The sequence below is a fragment of the Anomaloglossus baeobatrachus genome, chromosome 1, assembly GCF_048569485.1.
Source record: "Anomaloglossus baeobatrachus isolate aAnoBae1 chromosome 1, aAnoBae1.hap1, whole genome shotgun sequence".
Classification (NCBI taxonomy): domain Eukaryota; kingdom Metazoa; phylum Chordata; class Amphibia; order Anura; family Aromobatidae; genus Anomaloglossus; species Anomaloglossus baeobatrachus.
The window spans coordinates 926,590,110-926,615,240 of NC_134353.1; the positions used below are offsets into that span (position 1 = coordinate 926,590,110).

The 25,131-nt window shown below is 43.9% G+C and overlaps 1 protein-coding gene across 2 annotated transcripts in view; it reads left to right on the plus strand.

Annotated features, from left to right (window-relative positions):
• Positions 1-25,131, plus strand: part of WDR7 (WD repeat domain 7) — a 539,004-nt gene that overhangs the window by 388,726 nt on the left and 125,147 nt on the right. For both annotated transcript variants that reach the window (XM_075328136.1, XM_075328145.1), the window contains one exon: positions 10,944-11,061. In XM_075328136.1, coding sequence (XP_075184251.1) covers positions 10,944-11,061 — 118 coding nt within the window. The remainder of the gene's footprint in view (positions 1-10,943; positions 11,062-25,131) is intronic.

The window sequence follows — 25,131 nt, forward strand, 5'->3', positions numbered from 1 at the left end:
TTAATTTTTCTTTTCTTTCTTTCCATCTCTTTCTCTTTCTTTTTCTCTTTCCTTGTTTTTTTACGATTTTTTTTCTTTGGTTTAAGAGTTGTGATTTTAATTTTTTATTTTCTCCTTAATTCTTGGACCCATTTAATTTTTTTTCTTTTTCTCTCTCTTTCTGTTTTTTTTTTAATATTTTTTTTTTATGCTTGGTTTAAGAGTTGTGATTTTTATTTATTTTTTTCCCTAACTTTTGAACCAATTTAACTACTATTTTTTTGGGGGGTTTTTTACGATTTTTTTTTTGTTTATTTAGTTTGAGTTGTGTTTTTTATTTATTTTTTTTCCTGATTTTTGGGACCCATTTAATTACTACTTTTTTTTTTTCACTATTTCTTTTTTTTTTTTTTGTTTGGTTAGAAATGTATCTTTGGCTTGGTTTTGGGATCCATCTGTTATTATTTTATTTATTTTTTTAATAAAACTATTATCATTTTTTTTCCCCCAAAAGATAATCTTTTTATTTTTTTAATTTAGTAAAAAATTATATGGACGGTTTGTTCACACTTTTTTTTACGTTTTTCTAATTTAAAAAAAAAAAATATCAGGATAAAAAAAATCTAATAAAATAAATATCGCAAAAGGTCAGGTTATGCTGCTGGCAGATCAGGCCATGTTTGTTAATAGAAGTGGGGCCAGGCTGTAACAACTTTTTTTTCCCCTATGTACTAGCTAGCTCGTTTTATAGTTTTTTTGGTTTGTTTTTTTAGTTTTAGCTTAAAGGGGTTGTGTATGATGAAAACTAAATGGGCTAGAAAAACAATCTAATAAAATAAGAAGCATTAATTACCTATTTACACCTCTGCCGCTCCTGCATTACTCTTTGTCCACTTGATTGTCGAGATGTTGTTCCACTTGACCACTGCAAAGTAAACCTTCGCCACACTGGTCACACTGAAAGATGAGGGCTAATAACCTGAGAACGGGAGCCACACGGGGTCAGGGTGAGCCACACGGGGTCAGGGTGAGCCACACGGGGTCAGGGTGAGCCACACGGGGTCAGGGTGAGCCACACGGGGTCAGGGTGAGCCACACGGGGTCAGGGTTGTGCCACACGGGGTCAGGGTTGTGCCACACGGGGTCAGGGTGTGCCACACGGGGTCAGGGTGTGCCACACGGGGTCAGGGTGTGCCACACGGGGTCAGGGTGTGCCACACGGGGTCAGGGTGAGCCACACGGGGTCGGGGTGAGCCACACGGGGTCGGGGTGAGCCACACGGGGTCGGGGTGAGCCACACGGGGTCGGGGTGAGCCACACGGGGTCGGGGTGAGCCACACGGGGTCGGGGTGAGCCACAAGGTGTCAGTATAATTACTTTCCAAAATGGGAGTATTTGGTGTGGCTAGGTAGACAAAGATGGTGCTACAGGGGTGTAGCTTGGGGCGTGTTAGCAGGGATGGGGGGGATTGTCCTAAACACAAAAGGAAAAACGAGGCTGTAAATATGGGGATTAAAACAGGATCTGATATTATAGATAGTTGCCGTTACGTTGATGAGAGCCAGGTGATGGAACCCTTAAAACGTGTTTCGCCACATTTGAGCTTCAACACTGGCACAGTACTTATTAGGCTTATGGCACTGGCTGTGGGGTTTCTTGGTTTTGGCCAAATTGAAATGATCGGGTTGACCAGTGTTTCAGGGAAATTCTTTGAGCGTTAATTTAGGCAGTGAGGATGGTGGTGGGATGTCCACTCCTTGTGATTCCACTCCATGTTCATATTTTCTCTCGGGAGGATTTTTTGGATCATTCTCTGTATTTTTTTGGTTCAGCTCTTTAGACTTAATCTCAGCGAAAGGTTTTAGAGCAATGGCCGAGACTGGTATTTCTGTCCGGGGCCTGAGGTTGTTGCGCTCCGTGGCTGCATCTCATGGTGACTGACAGTATTCACGCATCAGGAATGCAGGAAAATGGAATAAACATTGATCCCAAATCACATTTACCTGCAATAATCGAGTAGCGGAGTTTGGATTCATTCAGTGGAGAAACATGGAGTCAGTGACTGACTTATTACCATTAGATGACAGCACGGACATTGCACTGATCCCCGAGATGACAGCCTGCGTCCCAGCGAGCATAAAGACGCCCAACGTTCCCATGTTGTCTGATTTTGCATTCTAATCTTGGGTAAAGCATAGATGTAGCCAAAAATAAAAAAAAGTATCTGATATCAATTCCCAATGTTAGTTTGTTGGCCAAAACCTATTTTCCAAAACAAGCGAAGCTGGAAATAAGACAAATTTCCCATACGTTAATGTCTGTGATAGGACTGCCTTTTTTGGATGGGGTTTACATATATCTCCCATTTTTCAGACCGGGTAACCAGATCTTATTGAGAAATTACAGACAAGTATACCCATACACATGCATACTCTGCTCAGTTAAGAGTGCATGTGTATGCAATAAAAAAATATGTTTTTGTAGGAGCAACAACAGAAGGATTGCACATGTTGAAATACAACATGCCCCATCCTTCTTTCAACCATCATCTACCATTGGGGAAGAGTTGGGACACCACCAGACACATCAGATGGCGATACAGTCTGCTCTAAGACTGTTACTGAGCCAGTCACACACATGAATATGCTTTAATATGAACTATCCATTGTAGCTCTGCAGGATGTTTAGGGTCGTTGTCCTGCTAGAAGGTGACCCTACACCCCAGTCTCAAGTCTTTCACATTAGCCTCTAATAGGTTTTCCTCCAGGATTGCCCTGTATTAAGCCCCATCCATCTTCCCATCATCTCTGACCAGCTTCCCTGCCCCTGCTGAAGAAAAGTCTCCCCACAACAGGATGGCGGTGGGATTGGTGTTTTCAGGGTGATGTGCAGTGTTTGTTTTCTGCCACACGTAGTGTTTTGCATTTTGCCCAAAATTATACCACAAAAAGGAAACAAAGTTCTTTTCCCTTTTCCAAAGGAGTACACAACGTCTCAATCAATTAATAGTTTTTATTATCATCAAAAAATACACAGAAAAAACACCACACCATAAAAATGATAAATTGCAGTCAAAAAATGAAATATGTACGGGTTTAAGCGATAATATATTGCACATTAACCTCCAGTAAAGTGACCTGTGCTGTATATATGTTCAAACAATTTACCAGCTGACCAATGTGTATTGCACCAACCTTAATGATAAAGTGACTAGTGCTATAAGCGGCCCATGTCAATGACCTGACGGGCTGTGCAAAACAGTCTGCAAATTTTATTCCTCCACGGAAGATACTATTGCACAATCCCCCCCCGGGTCACATCTATTGCCTATCAATATGTAGTCACCACTATATATAATTGCCCATTATTTCTCACTAGATCTCTGCAAGACCGCCTCAACCGGATGTAACATATGGATATGTCCATCATACTAGTGCAAAACTAATTGCATTCTACCATAGGCGAAATTGCAGAGAGCTGAAAAAATCGGGCCGTGATGTAAACAGTGCCTAACACAACCAGCTTTGTTAGTATCAGCAGTTAAGGTCATAAAATACATATATGTGCTCAATCCCAATTGCTCCATAGGATGCCATGAACCAACAGTTTCTGAGACAAGACTATACTAGAAGTGCCACAAAAAATCTCATATGCATCTGCCATTAAGTAATATTAAGCAGTATGCCAAACGTAAGTTCATTCACTAAATCCTATATTAAAGATTCAGGACATTGCTGCGGAGCAGAAATTACCTGGGATGATGTAAGTGCCGCGACCACCCGATTCCCCGACACGTGTTTCGCTCCCGGCTTCTAGCGAAACACGTGTCGGGGAATCGGGTGGTCGCGGCACTTACATCATCCCAGGTAATTTCTGCTCCGCAGCAATGTCCTGAATCTTTAATATAGGATTTAGTGAATGAACTTACGTTTGGCATACTGCTTAATATTACTTAATGGCAGATGCATATGAGATTTTTTGTGGCACTTCTAGTATAGTCTTGTCTCAGAAACTGTTGGTTCATGGCATCCTATGGAGCAATTGGGATTGAGCACATATATGTATTTTATGACCTTAACTGCTGATACTAACAAAGCTGGTTGTGTTAGGCACTGTTTACATCACGGCCCGATTTTTTCAGCTCTCTGCAATTTCGCCTATGGTAGAATGCAATTAGTTTTGCACTAGTATGATGGACATATCCATATGTTACATCCGGTTGAGGCGGTCTTGCAGAGATCTAGTGAGAAATAATGGGCAATTAAATATAGTGGTGACTACATATTGATAGGCAATAGATGTGACCCGGGGGGGGGATTGTGCAATAGTATCTTCCGTGGAGGAATAAAATTTGCAGACTGTTTTGCACAGCCCGTCAGGTCATTGACATGGGCCGCTTATAGCACTAGTCACTTTATCATTAAGGTTGGTGCAATACACATTGGTCAGCTGGTAAATTGTTTGAACATATATACAGCACAGGTCACTTTACTGGAGGTTAATGTGCAATATATTATCGCTTAAACCCGTACATATTTCATTTTTTGACTGCAATTTATCATTTTTATGGTGTGGTGTTTTTTCTGTGTATTTTTTGATGATAATAAAAACTATTAATTGATTGAGCCGTTGTGTACTCCTTTGGAAAAGGGAAAAGAACTTTGTTTCCTTTTTGTGGTATAATTATTGATCTAGGAGTGTCCGTAGATGGATTGGACCAATTTTGTGGTATTATTTTGCCCAAAATGTTCTACTTTGGTCTCATCTGAGCAAAACACTTGGTATATAGGGGAGACAGCGAGTATGGAAGAAGGTGCTCTGGTCTGAACTTTTTGGGTGAAACGCAAAACACTGTATTTGGCTGAAAACACCATCCCCACTGTCACACATGGTGGTGGCAGCATCCTACTGTGGGGAGGCTTTTCTTCAGCAGGGGCAGGGAAGCCTGTCAAAATTGAATGGAAAGTGGATGGGTCTAAATACAGGGCAATTCTGGAGGCATTACCTTTTACTATGTGAAGTACTTTTATTACTATAGACAGATGATTTTTTTTTTTTTTTGTAGCTGCAATGTCAAATCCTCACCATTGCGGTTTGTAGGGTATTTTTGTATCTGTGACCTGACCACTCATAGCGATAGTAATGAGGACAAAGCTGTCTGTATCTGGACAGTGGTGTGGTTCAAAATTTTAAGGTTGAAGGTAGACAAAAGTCCTTGAAGATTAACCTATAACCTAAAGTATTGATCCAGCGGAAGGCAAAATCCCCATCGGGCGTTTATGGAGATGCAGTGCAGTGAGTTTTTGGAAGGGATCTGTGGTAAAAAAAAACAATTTTTTAGTATACCGTACATATACAGTGGAACAGTAAGGGTAAATGACCCCATGTGTCATTTTCCTCAATCACCTCGACCTGTCCCCTATGGTGGAACGACCATAATATTGGATCCAATTTGGTTCTCACCAGCCAAACTTTCAACACGCGACAATCGGACTAGTTCTCTGGATCGGCGCCCAATCACAGAATCTAGTGCACATGACCTGGTATATTATATTTATCAAGAAAGGCATCCAGGCCCTGTTTAAATTGTTTAGTGAATCATCCATTACAACATCATAAAGCAGAAAGTTCCATAGTTTCACTGCTCGTACAATAAAGAATCCATAGCCTCAGTGCTGGCATAGGAAAGAATTCATAGTCTCCCTGCTTGTTCAGTAAAGAATACATAGTCCCACTGCTTATACAGAAAAAAAATCCATCATTTCTCTGCTTGTACAGTAAAGAATCCATAGTTTCTCTGCTGGTACAATAAAGAATGCCTAGTCTCCCTGCTTTCTCAGTTAAGAATCCATAGTCACACTGCTTGTACAGAAAATAATCCATTATTTCTCTTCTCGCAGAGTAATCAAGTCTCACTGCTCATACAGTATACATCTATAATTTCTTTATTCATACAATAAAGAGTGCATAATCTCAATACTCATACAATAAAGAATCCCAAATTTCTTTGCTTGGACAATAAAGAATCCATAATCTGTGCTCCTACACAAAAGAATGGATAATTTCTCTGTTTGTGCAGTAATCCATAGTCTCACTGCTTGTACAATAAAGATTCCATAATTTATCTATTAATATAATATAATCCATAGTCTCACTGCTTGTACAGTAAATAATCCATAATTTATCTGTTCATACAACAGAATCCATAGTCTCACTGCTTGTACAGTAAAGAATCCATAATTTATCTGTTAATATAATAAAATCCATAGTCTCGCTGCTTGTACAGTAAAGAATCCTTAATTAATCTGTTAATACAATAGAATCAATAGTCTCACTGCTCGTACAGTAAAGAATCCATAAGTTATCTGTTAATACAATAGAATCCACAGTCTCACTGCTTGTACAGTAAAGAATCCATAATTTATTTGTTAATATAATAGAATTTATAGTCTCACTGCTTGTACAGTAAAGAATCCTTAATTTCTGTTAATACAATAGAATCAATAGTCTCACTGCTTGTACAGTAAAGAATCCTTAATTTATCTGTTAATATAATAGAATCCATAGTCTCACTGCTTGTACAGTAAAGAATATTTAGTCTGTTACAATAAAATTTTCTTTCTTCTCCACTTAGAGGATATAATTGTTGCAGGCCTAGATGAGTTTTCATGGAGTCTTCTGGAAAGGCCTGTTAACAATCCTCGCTACGTGTCGTGTGGCGATTGAAGGACACATTACCCCCTTTTGACTGCTGTAAAAAATAAGTAGTAACAGTTGGTGCAGCTCGTGGAGGAGGCCTTTGTTTGCAGCGAGGGTCTGGGTGCAGCAGCTCCATCAGCCGCAGCTTTTACTCTGAAAGCCGCCATGCGAGGCAGCTGGTCCAGCTGCAGGAGGGGGTTAATCTCTGGCCGCACATTACCACTGCTGAGCCATGTTAATACATTAGCAAAGGAGCCTGTTGCTTTTCAGCCATTTTTTTTTTTGTCCCCGAGTTAACAATAACAGAAGTCGTCGTCCTGCAGACAGCAACACGTGCAGGGGTGAAGGCGGCAATTACCCCAGCGCGTGGCTTACATTGTTCTGCACCAAAAACTGGAGTGTCAAGAGGAGAAATGCTGCCTACCATGTGTGCGTTTATTTTACTAGTTTTTGCTGCATTTAAGTGGGTGAAAAAAACGCTGCAAAAGCTGTGAAAGAATTAACATGTCGCTGGTAGTAAAATTCTTTCATGCTCTAATCCACAAGGAAGAAGAAAGAAGCAGTGTCTGGAGGAGACGCACAGCAGAAGCGCAACGTGTGACCTACTACCATCCTCAGGTGCTCTGTACTCGTAACTAGTGATGAGCGAGCACTACCATGCTCGGGTGCTCAGTACTCGTAACTAGTGATGAGCGGGCACTACCATGCTCTGGTGCTCAGTACTCGTAACTAGTGATGAGCGGGCACTACCATGCTCAGTACTCGTAACTAGTGATGAGCGGGCACTACCATCCTCAGGTGCTCTGTACTCGTAACTAGTGATGAGCGGGCACTACTATGCTCGGGTGCTCTGTACTCGTAACTAGTGATGAGCGGGCACTACCATGCTCAGGTGCTCAGTACTCGTAACTAGTGATGAGCGGGCACTACCATGCTCAGGTGCTCGGTACTCGTAACTAGTGATGAGCGGGCACTACCATACTCGGGTGCTCAGTACTCGTAACTAGTGATGAGCGGGCACTACCATGCTCAGGTGCTCGGTACTCATAACTAGTGATGAGCGGGCACTACCATGCTCGGGTGCTCTGTACTCGTAACTAGTGATGAGCGGGCACTACCATGCTCGGGTGCTCTGTACTGGTAACTAGTGATGAGCGGGCACTACCATGCTCAGGTGCTCAGTACTGGTAACTAGCGATGAGCGGGCACTACCATGCTCGGGTGCTCTGTACTCGTAACTAGTGATGAGCGGGCACTACCATGCTCAGGTGCTCGGTACTCATAACTAGTGATGAGCGGGCACTACCATGCTCGAGTGCTTGGTACTCGTAACGAATAGTGATGAGCGAGCACTACCATGCTCCGGTGCTCGGTACTCGTAACTAGAGATTAGTGAGCACTACCATGCTCTCTGGTGCTCTGTACTCATAACAAGTGATGAGCGGGCACTACCATGCTCGGGTGCTCAGTATTCGTAACTCGTTTTTGAGTAAATAACAATATACAGTTTACTCAAAAATATACCTATAAAGAGAAAAATCAGAAAAACTGAAAATTTTGCAGTGGTCTCTTAATTTTTGCCAGAGCTGTTCACACACATAAATATATATATACAAAATATATAGTGGTATAAAAATAAATCATTAAAAATATTACGTAGCGCCTTGCATTTTTTTTTTTATTCTTAACGCAGATGAAGCGGACGGATACGTGCCGCCACCCCCATCTGCCTGGCTTTACTTTGGCTAGCAATCAAAATACAGGAAGCCTATTAATTTTCTTTAAATTATTTTAAAAAAATAATTAAAAAAAAATGCATGGGCTCTCGCTGGGGGCTGGGATTCTCAGCGTGGTAAGGCCCAAGCGTTCTGGCCCCCCCACACTTAAAACCTCAGCTGCCGCTGGAAATGGCGCATTTTTCTTTGTGCCATTTCCAGGGGCTTTACTCGGCTCTTCCAGCATCCCTGATGGCGGTGGCACGCTGGGTAATACAGGGGTTAATACCAGCTTTGTATTCGCAGCTGGTAATAAGACCGAAATTCATGGTGTCACGCCAAATTAAAGATGGCCACCATGAATTTCTAGTAAACAGAAAAAAATCACAGAATTTTTTTTTTAACAAAAAAAACATTTAGGGACTCCATCTTTATAAAAAAAAAAATTCTTAGTCCAACGTAGTCCACAGGTAGAGCATTGTCAGCTCTGCTTCATCACTCTGTACAGACAGCGTCTATACAGAGTGAGAAGCAGGTTGACACTGAGGCCAGAGTTCACTTACGTATGACTCGTGCAGTCTCGCATCGGCATCACCTGGCACGGACTGACACACTCCGGACACAAGTGCCTCAGCTGCATGGAAATACATGCAGCCAAATGCTCCAGTCAGGAGAGTGTGCGGCTGTCCCGGGTGATGCAATGCGAGACTCGCACAGTGACAGTCAAAGTTCAATCGAGTCCATGAGCCATGGACTCGGGTGAACCCTGAGGTCACTGCGAATATGGCTGAAAACAGCCGAAGATTGCCGAATGACGAGCAGTGCAGTGCATACCCCCGGAAGTTAACAGGAGCTGCCATGATGTCATAGCCATGTGGCCAGTCTAACCCAATGGTTGCACAACATTCACATCAGACTGGTCACATGACTATGACATCATGGCAGGTCCTGTAAGTCGGTGGTTACCGGTGGCACAGCAATGATCGGACACGGAAGCAGAAGCGGCTGGGGGCAGAGTCTGCAGGACGCGTCGCGGGACCTGTAAGTAATGTTTTTTAATAATGTGGGGGTTTTTTGTTTTTTGTTGTTTTTTTTTTTACAGCCCCTGAACCCGAACTGTAACACGAGCTTCCCAGGAAAGCTCGTGATTGGGATCGTGTACACAATCACTTTACAGTTCAGGATCGCCCATCACTATTGGGGAACATTGCCTGAGCAGACGGAGGCACCTGTTTTTCCAGGATAACCTTGTATGCGGCTTGATTCATACGTCCTTTGCAAAGATGTTTGTTGACTTTTCTTTACCTAATTTTCAGCTTTGCCCAACACCTGCTCGTCTAATGGTTAGAAGGAGACCTGGAGAGGCGTACAAGCCAGTGTCTTGCACCCACTGTGAAATTTGGTGGAGGATCCTTGATGATCTGGGGATGCTTCAGCAAGGCTGGAATTGGGCAGATTAATCTTTGCGAAGGACGTATGAATAGAGATAGACACATATATTACACACAAGGTTTGGAGAATTGGAGAGCGGCACGGTGGCTCAGTGGTTAGCACGGTGGCTCAGTGGTTAGCACGGTGGCTCAGTGGTTAGCACTGCAGTCTTGCAGCGCTGGGGTCCTGGGTTCAAATCCCACCAAGGACAACATCTGCAAGGAGTTTGTATGTTCTCCCCGTGTTTGCGTGGGTTTCCTCCGGGTTCCCCGCTTTCCTCCCACACTCCAAAGACATACAGATAGGGTATATAGATTGTGAGCCCCAATGGGGACAGTGTTGCCAATGTATGTAAAGTGCTATGGAATTAATAGCGCTATATAAATGAATAAATATTATTATTGTGTTGGTATTCCAGGATGCGATATGACTATTTGAATAAATGTTGATTGATTGGGAAAAATATGGATGATTGTTCATGGAAAAAAGGCATCCCCTGGAAATACGCCCTAGCAAAAAATACTATAAGACCCTGTCTTATTTTTTGAGAAACAAGGTAACTGGGGCTAACAACGAATCTCAATTATTTTCTATCTGGGGGAAATTTTTGTAAATGGTAACCTATTTACTCCTTGGTGACCCTTCTACGGCCATTATTGTTGACCGCGTCGCCTTCCCTGACCCTCTACCTGAACATTTTGGAAAAAATCATTGTAAGAGAACAGATTGATCCGGAAGTGTTTCCTTTCTTATTAATGGCCTCCATCTGCTGGGTAGGATCCGGCATTGGTGGGGTCTTTGTGCTGCGCATTCACCGCTACGAGCGCCTGATTTGTTAACAAGGGTCCTTTACCACTTTGGCCGCATTCACGTAGTGTTTTCAATCTTCACGCCTAATTATTCGATGTTGCGTTTGATGCGAGAACACCCCGACCAGTAATCACCGCTCATTGTCGGGAGTCCATTATATTCTAACTGTTTGAGTGATCCCATTGACCTTGCACTGACATTATAAGCTGTGTCTAATCTTTTCACTCTATATATTTCTAATGCAGACTTTTTTTTTTTTTTGTTCTTCCCTCTTTTTTTTTTTTTCCTTTCTGCCTGATCCCTGTTTAGCATCACAATCGGGCTGCCCCTGAGCCCCGCAGCTGACTCCGCCCGCTCGGCACGACACGCTCTGTCGCTCATTGCCACGGCCAGACCACCCGCCTTCATAACAACGATTGCTAAGGAGGTAAAAAACAAAAAAAATCTTCTCTCCATCTTCTTTCTGCATGATTAAATCCACCTCTCATTCATTTGTCTTCCATTAAAGTTTCCTATAAGCCTTGTATGATTTGTGCAACATAACCCCCTATGAGAGGTGTCCCAGTCCCCCCATTTACCTATTAAAATGTTACATTTTGCATTATTTTTAATGAGTATTTGTTACATTTTATGCTGTCGTTAAGAGGGTTGACCCTTTTCAGAAATGTTTTCTCTGCGTAGTAAAAAAATATAAAAAGTGCTTTACTCACCCTTCCCAGGTCCAGAATTTTATGCTGTTGTTAAAGGGGTTGACCCTTTTCAGAAATGTTTTCTGTTAGTAGTAAAAAGAAAAAAAGGGGGGCTTTACTCACCCTCCCCAGGTCCAGCATTTTATGCCGTCGTTAAAGGGGTTGACCCATTTTAGAAAGGTTTTCTCTTATTGGAAAAAAAACAGGGCTTTACTCACCCTCCCCAGGTCCAGCACTGATTTTCCGCCACTGCTTACGATGTCTGCAGCGATGATGTCACATAGATGGCGCTACATACACATGAGCCCAGCGGCTCTCCCTGATTAGACTGAACAAGCTGCTCAGCTCACTGATTGGCTGCTGCATCATTGTGGCAGCCAATCAGTGGGTTCAGCGGCTCCGAGCAGCATCTACAGTGCATGGACAGAGCCACTGAGCACATTTGTCTGCAGCACCATGAATGTGACGGCAGCGCTAAAAACAGCAAGAGCAGCAAAGGAGACTTAAAGTTGGACCTGGGGATAGTGAGGAAAGCGCTATTTTTTTTTTTTTTTTTTTTTTTTTTTTTTTTACTAAGAGAACGTAGAGGAAAAACTTTTCTGAAACTGGAAAAACCATTTAATTCCATTCTGACATTTATGTTGCATCCTGATTCTGAGAAAGCTGGGTGACCCCTGAGAAAGTGGGGATTGCAGATCCCCGGATTGACAATCTTCTCACGTTTCCGGACTCCTGATTGGCAGATCGTCTTAAGTTCAGCTCTAATTTGCATCCTCTTTGTGCCTAACAGGCACATTGGTACATTAATATCTCCCAGAATCCAAATATAGTAATAAAGTGGCTGAATAGAGTAAAATCGACTAATGTTAAAGGGGTAGTCCCATGAGCAAAAAATTATCACCAATTCATGGGGTAGATGGTAAATATAGGACTGCTGTTGCTGAAATTCTGACTAATCCTGAGAACGGAAGATCCAGCAATGCATCCGGTGATTAAAGCTGCAATGAGCATGTGCGACCATCACCACTATGGAGCAAGGGTCGCACATGCTCAGTAACACTCCATTGACACAAGGGAATTAAGAACCCCCATTCTCAGGATTGGTAGAGGTCCCTAAGGTCTGACCCCCTGGGTTTTTTCTCTTCTAATATTTGATGAAATGTCTGTTTGTTGGACCCCGATCATTAACTCCTTAGCATCTGTACACTAGATGGCCAATCAATTCACTTTTAGGTCTCACCATGTTACCTGTATTACCAGTCCTGTACCCAGTGTAGACAACACTCTGTGAGCTCAACACATCCGCAGCAGCTGCACAGATCTTTCTGCTGGTTTGTTACAATGTATCAGTTTGTGGTGTTTAGCTCACAGAGGATTGTCTACACTGGATATAATTATGCACTTCTCAGTCTTTTTTCCTTTTTTTTTTATTATTACTCATTTACGAAGATATTGAACTAACTTCTTTTTTTTTTTTTTTTTTTTTAAAGTTTAACTGGGTGTTATCGGAGTTTTTGTTGGAAACGTCTTCTCCCTAATCATAAGCAGGCAGCAGGAGTTTGGGAAAGAAGAACAAGCGTCCACCGTAATTTTGAGCAGATTTGTCAGTGTGTAAAATGTAATGATGATATGGCTCTGATCTCCTGGTCTAACCTCCTGCATGAGTCAAAATAGGGGAGGGGCAGTGCAGATGAGTTTAGCTGTGTTACATTACAAACCCCCTTATCACCTCTCCTCCTGCCGCAGCACTGTCGGTTCTGCTGTCCTCCCCTCGCTCCCTCCAAACCTCCCCACATTGCCTGTCCAGAGTGAAGAGCTCAAAGTGTCAGTATCACACTTCTATCTGTTGTGCTCAGCTTGTAATCGATCTGCTGCTCCTGCATGAGATGTAAATGACAGCTCAGATCTCACCACAGAGCCATTACAGGTTGCTTGAGCCTACCAGACATAAGTGTGATTACCGATACACTCCGTAATCAGGAGGTTTGGTAGAAGAGTTTGTAATGTGACACAGCTAAACTCAGCTGCACTTTCTAATCATGCAGGAGGTTAAATCAGGAGATCAGAGCTGTATCCTCACATCTCACACACTGTGAGAAATCTGCTCTGATTTTTGGTAGGGGTGGGATCTGCTGCTCCTGCATGAGATGTAAATGACAGCTCTGATCTCACGACAGAGCCATTACAAGTTGCTTGAGCATAACAGATGTGTGATTACTGATACACTCCATAATAAGGAGATTTGATTGAAGGGTTTGTAATGTGAAACAGCTAGTCTTAGCTGCACTTTCTAATCATGCAGGAGGTTAGACCAGGAGATCAGAGGTGTATCCTTATATCTCACACATTGTGAGAAATCTGCTCTGATCTTTGGTGGGGGTGTGTTCTTCTTTCCTTTGTGTTGCTGCCTACTTATGATTGGTCCGTATCATACAATTAGAAGAAGCACACACCTCCAGAAAAAAAAAAGAAAAAGAAAGAAAACAAAAGTTACCTTATTAGATGTCAAATACTTTGATTCCTAATATCCCTGCAAAGGAGAGACAAAATAAATAGAAATCCATTCCTCTCTGCAGCCAATATTATACAGTGTGTCCAGTACAAAAATTGGTGAAAAACTCTGACCATAATCAAATACATGTAATGTAGCTTCACTACTCAGTATTTCCTATTGAAGTGCTGTGACATTTACAACTAGACTCCTAATCTCAATGTAGAGTTCTGTTTATATTCACTGAATGGAAGCATTCTTGCCTATAAACTGAAGCTAAATCTCTGCCCTGACCTAGTCCTGCTCCTACAGCTGCATTTGTTAAAATTAGTGATGGGCGAACCCGAACTGTAAAGTTCGGGGTCTTTACCAGATAACTTATGTCCGTGCATGGACCCCGAAAACTGAGTTCTCAGGGAACTCTTTGTAACTGTTCGGATTCAGCCACCCAGATAATTATAAAAAATAAAGGAAAAAGAAAGAAAATAAGGAATAAAACAGGAGCGTTATACTCACAGAGACTGTCACGCCTTATAACTCTAGTTCCGGGTTCGCTCATTAACACTCATACATATTCACTGCTTTCCCCACCTACCGGCAGTCCTGGCAGCTTTGATTGGTTGCAGTCAGACCACGCCCCCACCCTGTGTGACAGCGTCTGTGATTGGTTGGAATCACACACCCTGCCTGTATAGTGGTGTAAACATAAATTGGTGTAGGGTCCCCCCCCGTTTTGTGATAGCCAGCGCAGATAAAGCAGTCAGCTACAGGCAGCAGCCCCCAGCCATGTGCTTATCTTGGCTGTGTATCAGAAGAAGAAGGACCCTATGTGGCTTTTTTTAATTATTCAAATAAATAACTTAAAAACGGGGTGCGTTCCCCCCCAATCTTGATACCCAGCAATGATAATGCCGACAGCTGGGGGCTGGTATTCTCAGGCTGGGGAGTCCCATGGTTACTGCCCCCCTGGCCTAAAAAATAGCAGCCTGCAACTACACAGAATTGTCGCATCCATTAGATGTGACAATTCCAACACTTTATCCAGCTTGGTAATATAAGGGGTTAATGACTGCTCACCCCCATTACTAATCTCGTAAGTGAAAAGAAATAAACACAAACACCGAAAAAAATCCTTTGTTTGAAATAAAATACAAAAAAAACCACCCTCTTTCTCCAATTTATTAACACCAAACACAGAGTTCCGACGTAATCCACAATGATCCCGGATCTGCTATATATTGAAGTTGCAGATCACAGGCACATTAGAAAACATGACCGCACACTGTGGCTTCAGGCAGAGACTGACGGAGCTGCAACTGTGAGCAGTGACATCACTCAGGTTATCTGCGGTCATAGCTGGAGGTTCCCATGGTACCCCACCTGTGACTGCAGGTAAACTGATCTTAGCTGACCTCATTGAACTCAGTGACCTCACCTCAGGTGAATTCATTCAGTTCAATGAGACCCTTCATCTCCTGGCAGAAAACTGCTTTTTTTCTACCAAGACATGCAGATATCGTGTTGAAATTTATACACCAAATTCCAGCACCAATACTTCATCTCCCCGTCTTACGGGGGTTAGTACAGAAGCCCCGACGAAACTACTGAAGAGGAAGAGGAACGCAGTGTGAAAGCGGCCTTATGCTCCAGAGCTGCACTCACTGTTCAGCTGGTGGAGTCACTTTCACATAATTACGTTTGACCCTCTCGATGCTAGTAGTTTAGTCATGTTCTTCTGAGCTTTAGATCAGAGCCGTGCAGCATTAATAAACCAGGAGCGCCTCCCTTGTGCTGTTGAATTTTCTGGCTGCCGTACCCTCCGAACATCTCAGACAGGCAATTAGTGACCGCAGCTGTACTTTTTGAAGATTTTCTCGTCCTCATGAGTGTTCAGGAGCTCCTGCCCAGTTTACTATTTGTGGCAGAATTAAAATTAAAGCCCCCCAATTCATCGCACCATCATTCAAACAGACAATGAATATGTTAGTACATACCGCTCTAAAATATGTAAAGTCCTCAACAAGTTAAAATAACACACAATTGTTAACAAAGCACGATAAATGCACTTATTTTTAAAATGCAGTCTAAGCCCTATATATATATATATATAATATATATATATATATATATATATATATATATATATATATATATAAATATATATATATATATAAATATATATATATATATATATATTGCTTTTGTGTCTTTTTTTTTTTCATTTTTTATCTGCACCGCTGTGCATTCAGCTTCACATAGCTGAAGGGGCAGTCCCATTTTTATCTATGTTTCCCAGCAGCACACTGCTTCCTCTCAGTGCTGCAGACCCCTCCTCCCTCATGTGCTCTTGACTCCACATTATCATCAAGCTAATCTAAGTGTAAACGTCTGCTTCTGTGATCTCTGATTCTATACAGTATTCTGCCTGGCTGGTCTTATCTATATAGCTGCATGTGTGCTTTTACATCATTAGCTTGATATAGCAAAGCTAAACTGTCCTGCTCCCCTCCAAAACATCAGTGCAGAGTAATGATTTCTTGCTTACTACACTAGTGATGTGAAACTGCAAATGCCGTACTATTGATGCATACACTGTGTGCAGCATTATTAGGCAAATGAGTATTTTGATCCCATGATGCTTTTTATACATGTCGTCCTACTCCAAGCTGTATAGGCTGAGAGCCAACTACCAATTAAGTAAATCAGGTGATGTGCATCTCTGTAATGAGGAGGGGTGCGGTGTAATGACATCAACACCCTATATAAGGGGTGCTTAATTATTAGGCAACTTCCTTTCCTTTGGCAAAATGGGTCAGAAGAGAGATTTGATGGGCTCTGAAAAGTCCAAAATTGAGAGATGTCTTGCAGAGGGATGCAGCAGTCTTGAAATTGCCAAACTTTTGAAGCGTGATCACCGAACAATCAAGTGTTTCATGGCAAATAGCCAACAGGGTCGCAAGAAGTGTGTTGGGCAATAAAGGGGCAAAATAACTGCCCATGAATTGAGGAAAATCAAGCGTGAAGCTGCCAAGATGCCATTTGCCACCAGTTTGGCCATATTTCATAGCTGCAACGTTACTGGAGTATCAAAAAGCACAAGGTGTGCCATACTCAGGGACATGGCCAAGGTAAGGAAAGCTGAAAACCAGCACCTCTGACCAAGAAACATAAGATAAAACGTCGACTGGGCCAAGAAATATCTTAAGACTGATTTTTCAAAGGTTTTATGGACTGATGAAATGAGAGTGACTTTTGATGGGCAGATGGATGGGCCAGAGGCTGGATCAGTAAAGGGCAGAGAGCTCCACTCCGACTCAGACGCCAGCAAGGTGGAGGTGGGCACTGGTATGGGCTGGGATCATCAAAGATGAACTTGGGGGACCTTTTCGGGTTAAAGATGGAGGGAAGCTCAACTCCCAGACCTACTGCCAGTTTCTGGAAGACAACTTCTTCAAGCAGTGGTACAGGAAGAAGTCGGTATCGTTCAAGAAAAACATGATTTTCATGCAGGACAATGCTCCATCACATGCATCCAATTACTCCACAGCGTGGCTTGCCAGTAAAGGTCTAAAAGATGAAAAAATGACATGGCCCCCTTGTTCACCTGATCTGAACCCCATAGAGAACCTGTGGTCCCTCATAAAATGTGAGATCTACAGGGAGGGAAAACAGTCCACCTCTGGGAACAGTGTCTGGAGGCTGTGGTGGCTGCTGCACGCAATGTTGATCGTAAACAGATCAAGCAATGACAGAATCTATGGATGGTCGGCTGTTGAGTGTCATCATAAAGAAAGGTGGCTATATTGGTCACTCATTTTTTGGGGTTTTGTTTTTGCATGTCAGAAATGTTTATTTCTAAATTTTGTGCAGTTATATTGGTTTACCTGGTGAAAATAAACAAATGAGATGGGAATATATTTGGTTTTTATTAAGTTGCCTAATAATTCTGCACAGTAATAGTTACCTGCACAAACAGATATCCTCCTAAGATAGCCAAATCTAAAAAACCCTACTCCAACTGCCAAAAATATTAAGCTTTGATATTTGAGTCTTTTGGGTTGATTGAGAACATAGTTGTTGATCAATAATAAAAAAAAAATCCTCTAAAATACAACTTGCCTAATAATTCTGCACACGGTGTATAGCAGAAAATAGTCCTCTGTCACAAATAATTTCACATCACAGATCTCTAACAAGTGGAAAACAAACACAGCTCTACTAATGTGCCCCTTTATGCAGTACCCATCCGGCAGTATGTCTCTCCTCATAGCTCCCCTTTACATAGACCAGTTCTGCAGTACATCACTCCTCTCAGCCCCCTGTATTCAGCCGCATCCTGCAGTATATATCTCTCCTCTGAGACTCCTATATACAACACCATTTTACTGTATATCTCTCCTCTTAGCCCCTCTATGCACAGCTCCATCATGAAGAATCACCCCTCCTCAGCCTCTCTATGCAGAGCCCCATCCTGCAGTATATCTCTCCTCTTAGCTCCCCTTTATACAGACCAATTCTTCAGTACATCGCTCCTCTCAACCCCCTGTATCCAGCCACACCCTGCAGTATATATATCTCTCCTCTGAGACCCCTATATACAGCACCATCCTGCAGCATATCTCTCATCTTATCCCCTCTATACATAGCCCAATCATAATGAATATCACTAGTGTTGAGCGGACCCGGATCCGCAAAATCCGGATCCGCACGGTTTGAGTGCCCGATTCGAGTCCGACCAGTACCCGGGATTCGGGGTGCACGATCCGGATCCGTTTTTTTTTTCTCTCTCTCCTCCCCTTTCCTCTCCTCTCCTCTCTCTCTCCTCTCTCCTTTCCTCTCTTCTCTCTCCCCTCTCTCTTCTCTCCTTTCCTCTCCTTTCCTCTCCTCTCTCCTTTCCTCTCTCCTCTCTCCTTTCCTCTCTCCTCTCTCCTTTCCTCTCTCCTCTCTCCTTTCCTCTCTCCTCTCTCCTTTCCTCTCTCCTCTCTCCTTTCCTCTCTCCTCTCTCCTTTCCTCTCTCCTCTCTCCTTTCCTCTCTCCTCTCTCCTTTCCTCTCTCCTCTCTCCTTTCCTCTCTCCTCTCTCCTTTCCTCTCTCCTCTCTCCTTTCCTCTCTCCTCTCTCCTTTCCTCTCTCCTCTCTCCTTTCCTCTCTCCTCTCTCCTTTCCTCTCTCCTCTCTCCTCTCTCCTTTCCTCTCTCCTTTCCTCTCTCCTTTCCTCTCTCCTTTCCTCTCTCCTCTCTCCTCTCTCTCCTTTCCTCTCTCCTCTCCTCTCCTCTCTCCTTTCCTCTCCTCTCTCCTTTCCTCTCTCCTCTCTCTCTCTCTCTCTCTCTCCTCTCTCATCCCGGATCCGACTCCCCATTCATTTACATGGCCGCGGATTCCGCATCGGATCCGGACTTCGGCGGCGACCCGATCCGGATCCGCCGGACCCGGATTATAACCGATCCGCTCAACTCTAAATATCACTCCTTTCAGTCCCTCTATACAGAGCCCCATCCTATCCTGCAGAATATCTCTTTTCAGTTCCTGTATACAACTGTCTACCACAGTGTATCTTCCCTTTTAGCATCCTGTGCACCACCCCCTCCTGCAGTACGTCACTTTTTTTCATTACCAGCACAGAAGCATTGTTGTTTCTTGAGCTCTACAATGCAAAAAAATGATCTCTCGCAGTCAAAACTCCATTCCAGAGACATCCAAGAGCACAGCTATGCTGGCAGGGTGGCATGAAGGCGGCTGACTATATTGCACATGATCGACCGTGAAAGCGCTGGAACAACCAGCGGACACTTCCAATGGCTACTCCAGGATTAAATGAGCTTGTAGGGGAATATATCTATATCTATCCGTCTATCTATGTATATAATATGCACACACATGCATACATATCCACACTGTCATTGTCAAAAGTGTTGGCACCCTTAAAATTGCTCCAGAAAATTAGGTATTTCTCCCAGAAATAATTGCATTTACACATGTTTTTTTTTCTCCGTTCTATGTACTGGAACACCTCAAACAAACTGAGAAGAAAATACAAATTAGACATAGTTTCACTTCAAAACCCATAAATGGGTTGGGAAAAATTGTTAAAAAATATCAACCAGCTCAAGGTTACAAGTCTATCTCCAGATCTTGATGCTCCTTTGTCCATGTTGCACAGCATAATCAAAAAGTTTACAACCCATAGCACCATAGGTAATCTCCCTGGATATGGACGGCAAAGAAAAATTGATGAAAGGTTGCAACGCAGGATAGTGCGGATGGTGAATAAACCGCCCCAATCTATTTCCAAAGAAATTCAGCAGGCTCAGGGTACATCCGTGTCATTGTAAGCTATCCAATGACATTTAAATGAAACACAATGAAGACGACTTGGGAAGAACCCACTGCTGATACAGAAACATAAAAAAGTTAGACTGCAGTTTGCCAAAATGTACATAAGTAACCAAAATCCTTCTAGGAAAGTGTCTTGTTGATACAGTCATATGAAAAAGTTTGGGCACCCTATTAATGTTAACCTTATTTCTTTATAACAATTTGGGTTTTTGAATGGCCATCCCAGTCCCCAGACCTGAATATCATTGAACATCTGTGGGATGATGTGAAGCGGCTGTCCATGCTCGGCGACCATCAAACTTAACTGAACTGGAATTGTTTTGTAAACAGGAATGGTCAAATATACCTTCATCCAGGATCCAGGAACTCATTAAAAGCTACAGGAAGCGACTAGAGGCTGTGATTTTTGCAAAAGGAGGATCTACAACATATTAAGGTCACTTTTATGTTGAGGTGCCCATACTTTTGCACTGGTCAAATTTTGTTTAAATGCGGATTGCACATTTTCTGTCAGTACAATAAACCTCATTTCAATCCAGAAATATTACTCAGTCCATCAGTTATTAGATATATGAAACTGAAATAGCTGCTGCAAACACCCAAATTGTTATAAAGAAAAAAGGTTAACGTTAAAAGGAGTGCCTAAACTTTTTCATATGACTGTAGAGATAATAATACTAATATTTATTTTTTTTATATAGCGCTATTAATTCCACAGCGCTGTACATACATTAGCAACACTGCCCCCATTGGGCCTCACAATCTAAATTCCCTATCAGTATGTTTTTTGGAGTGTGGGAGGAAACCCACGGAAACAGATGAGACCAAGATACAGCTTTTTGGTAAAGCACATCATTCTACTGTTTATCGAAAACAGAATGAGGCCTACAAAGAAAAGAACACAATACCTACAGTCACATATGGTGGAGGTTCAAATATATTTTGGGGTTGTTTTTCTGCCTCTTGCATCGGGGGCCTTGACTGTGTGCACAGTATCATGAAATCTGAAGGTGGCAATGTAGCGCCCAGTGGTCAGAAAGCAGGGTTTGCCTCCTAGATCATGGGTCTTCCAGCAGGACAATGACCTCAAACAGACTTCAAGAAATCCCAAGAAATGGATGGAAACAAAGCGCTAGAGAAGTGGTAGCAATGGTCCACATTCACACTTGTGGAGAAATCTTAAAATTGCTGTTGGGAGAAGCTAAAACGCCTTCAAATATGAGACCTGGAGCAGTTTATAAAGAAGAGTCTGAGATTCCAGGTGAGAGGAGTAAGAAGCTTGTGGACGGTTATAGGAAGCGACTGATTGCAGCTATTTACTCCAAAGGGTAAAAGGTGCAGCAAAATATTAAGCTGAGGGGGACAACAATTTTGTCTGGGCCATTTTTGGCATTTAGTGTGAAGTTATGCCAAATTTGCATATTTTCTTTTTTTTTTTTGTGTTGCTTTAAGACACACAAAGGAAATAAACGGTTCCCTGAAAAATGCCCACAGGAAAATTGCCCACAGGAAAAATGACCACAGTAAAATTGCCCACAGGAAAATTGCCCACATGGAAAATTGCCCACAGGAAAAATGCCCACAGGAAAATTGCGCACACGGAAAATTGCCCACACAGAAAATTGCCCACACTGAAAATTGCCCACACTGAAAATTGCCCACACAGAAAATTGCCCACACAGAAAATTGCCCACACAGAAAATTGCCCACACAGAAAATTGCCCACACGGAAAATTGCCCACATGGAAAATTGCCCACATAGAAAATCGCCAATTGCAGCATTGTTTCAGATCTATGATATTTCAGGTGCAAGGTGAGGATGTTCACATAATAGGTGATCAACTTGTGATTTACAGTTGACCTAGTGCAAAACTGCAAAAATGTTGAAGAACTGTGGTTTGTAGCAACAGTCTGTCATTATCAGCAATAGATAGATACAGTCTGCTCTCATCTCTCACTGATTCTGCCTTAGGATACTTTATACTTGCGTTGAACGGCATCCGTCACAATGTGTTGTGTGACGCATGTCACGGATGCGTTGTAAATAGTGTGATATAAAGGCAACAGATTCCTGTGAAATAACACGTTGCATTAAGCCAAGAGAGAGAGCCCCCCATCATCACTGCACACACCCCGGCACTACCGCACTCATCATCATCACCGCACACACGCAGGCACTACCGCACTCATCATCACCGCATACACACCGGCACTACCGCTCCCTTCATCACCGCACACATTACCTCAGTGACATCCCCGCTGACAGCGTGACTCACTTCAGTTGCTGCCTGGAGCTGACAGAAAGCGGCGGTGTTCAACGGCCGCTCCTGTCAGCTTCATGTAGCAGAGCTGGATGCGTCGCGGGACCTCGTGTGGATTACGCCGGACCTGGAGGGGTATTTGGGGGATTAAAAAAGTGGTGAAAAGAGAGTGGTTTTCATTCTTTTATTCCAAATAAAGCATTTTTTCGGGTGTATGTGTTTATTTTCACTTACAGGTTAATCATTGTGGTTGTCTCATAGACACCTGCCATGATTAACCTAGGACTTAGTGGCAGCTATGGGCTGCTGCCATTAACTCCTTATTACCTCGATTTGCCACCGCACCAGGGCAATTCGGGATGAGCCGGGTAGAGTCCTGGGACTGTCGCATCTAATGGATGTGGCAATTCTGGGCGGCTGCTGGATGATATTGTTAGGCTGGGGGGCTCCCCATAACGTGGGGCTCCCCATCCTGAGATTACATTCTTCAGATGTGTGACTTTACCTTGGCTGGTATCAAAATTAGGGGGGACCGCATGCCATTTTTTTAAATTATTTATTGTACTGCACGATATAGACCTCCCACCGGCGGCTGTGATTGGTTTCAGTGAGACAGCTGTCACTCAGCATGGGGGCGGGTCTGACTGCAACCAATCATAGGCACCGGTGGGCGAGGGAAGCAGTGAATACTAGATGGAATAATGAGCGGCCGGAATTTTCAAAAGAGGAAAAGCGGCCGTAGCTTTCTGACAACTGTGCAGCGCCGCGCCCGTGATCGGTGAGTATGAGAGAGGGGGTGAGAGGGGGAGAGAGAGCAGGAGTGATTTTAAACGATTTTGATCATTCTGCTAGACATGCTGAGCATGCTCAGTAGAACGTGACGGTATCAGTCAGCGGATTCCGCCGCTTAGCGCATAGCGTTGGAATCCGCCACCATAGACAATCATTAGACACCTTGGTGGATTCCAACAGAGGTGCGTTATTTTAACGACCCAAAAAACGCTACATGTAGCGTTTCCTCCGCTCGTCGCAGCGTCAAAATAACGACGCAGCGTCGTCCAGCGGATGGAACGCAGACACTTGCGTTACAGTGTGTTGTCAATACAAGTCTATGGAGAATAGCGCAGTGCGTTAACGGACTGCGCTATTCTCCATAGCGGCAGATTGCGCTGAACGCAAGTGTGAAAGTAGCCTTACTCCTCCCACAAGCCTAAAACAGCAGCACATGCAGAACCAGCAGCAGTGTGATCCAGAGGAGCAATCACTACTATCTGTACTCACAAAAGTATCACTATATTATCTGTTGAGTTACATGGGACTGCAGTTCACAGCTAATACATTATCATCTCAGTGGGAGCCCACCAAAAGCAGGGTGCTGCTGGCAGAGATAGTTGGTCCTGAAATCCCCAAAGGCACAGCAGAAAGGTGAGACTCTGTCGCTTGTACGACCTTGTGTTCGTGCTGGAAATGTATGATATGTTTTTGCAGGGCCGCCATCAGGGCATTACTACTGTGACTGCTGTAGGGGGCCCGGTGAAGAGAGGGGGCCTGGACAGGCCAGGGGTCATTACTTAGCTTTGTTAAGCCCTGGGCAGGCCAGGCCTCCCCTCTTCACCGGGCCCCAGTCACAGCCGTAGCAAAGGGGCTCGCCTGTTTCAGCCACTGCACGCACACACTGCTAAAACAAGGCCGGAAACAAAGCGCATGGAGCAGAGCAGGGAGGCGGCACGTCATCCCGCAGCCCAATGTGATGAGGTCATCACTCTGCACCTCATCACAGTGCTGCGGGCAACGCGGAGGTGGCGAGGACACGGCATTCGGTGGGGAAAGGTAGGCACTCGGTGAGCTGAACACCACCGGGGATGGGGGGGCGGGGGCGCCCCTGCCTTGCTATAGCTGAGGGGTTGGACCCACGGGCCTGCAATGACTTTTTCTGTGCCCCCCGGGCAGATTCCCGGGGGCCGCAGTGCTCCGGTGCTTACATACAAATGTGGTTGGGACTGTGTGAGCTGGTTTAGCTGTGTGCCTGGAGTCCCCCCTCTGTTGTGTGCCTGCTCTCCAGTGAGGTCAGCCCCCCAATGCTGTGTACAGCCCCCCAATGCTATGTGTAGTCCTCTAGTGCTGCAATGTAGCCCCCTCAATGCTGTGTGCAGCCCCTCCAGTGCTGTGTGCAGCCCCCTAGCACTGTGTGCAGCCCACCTAGTGCTGTGTGCAGCCCCTTAGTGCTGTGTGCAGCCCCCAATGCTGTGTGCAGCCACCAGTCCTGTCTACAGCCCCCCAGTGCTGTGTGCCTCCCCCAGTGCTGTGTGCCGCCCTCCAGTGCTCTGTGCCACCCCCCAGTGCTCTGTGCCACCCCCAGTGCTCTGTGCAGCCCCCCAGTGCTCTGTCTGTGCAGCCCCTCCAGTGCGGTTTATCACCACCAGTGTTGTGTTCCGTTCAATGCTGTGTACCACCTCCAGTGTTGTTTGCCCCCCTAGTGATGTCTGTACTCTGTAATTGCTGATCGTGCCACCCAGTGATGTCCATTCCCCCCCTAGTGATATCTGTGCCCCCTAGTGATGTCTGTGTCCCCGTAGGGATATTCGTGCCCACCAGGGATGTCTGTGCTCACCTAGGGATGTCTGTGTACTCCCCTAGTGATGTCTGTGTACTCCCCTAGTGATGTCTGTGTACTCCCCTAGTGATGTCTGTGTACTCCCCTAGTGATGTCTGTGTACTCCCCT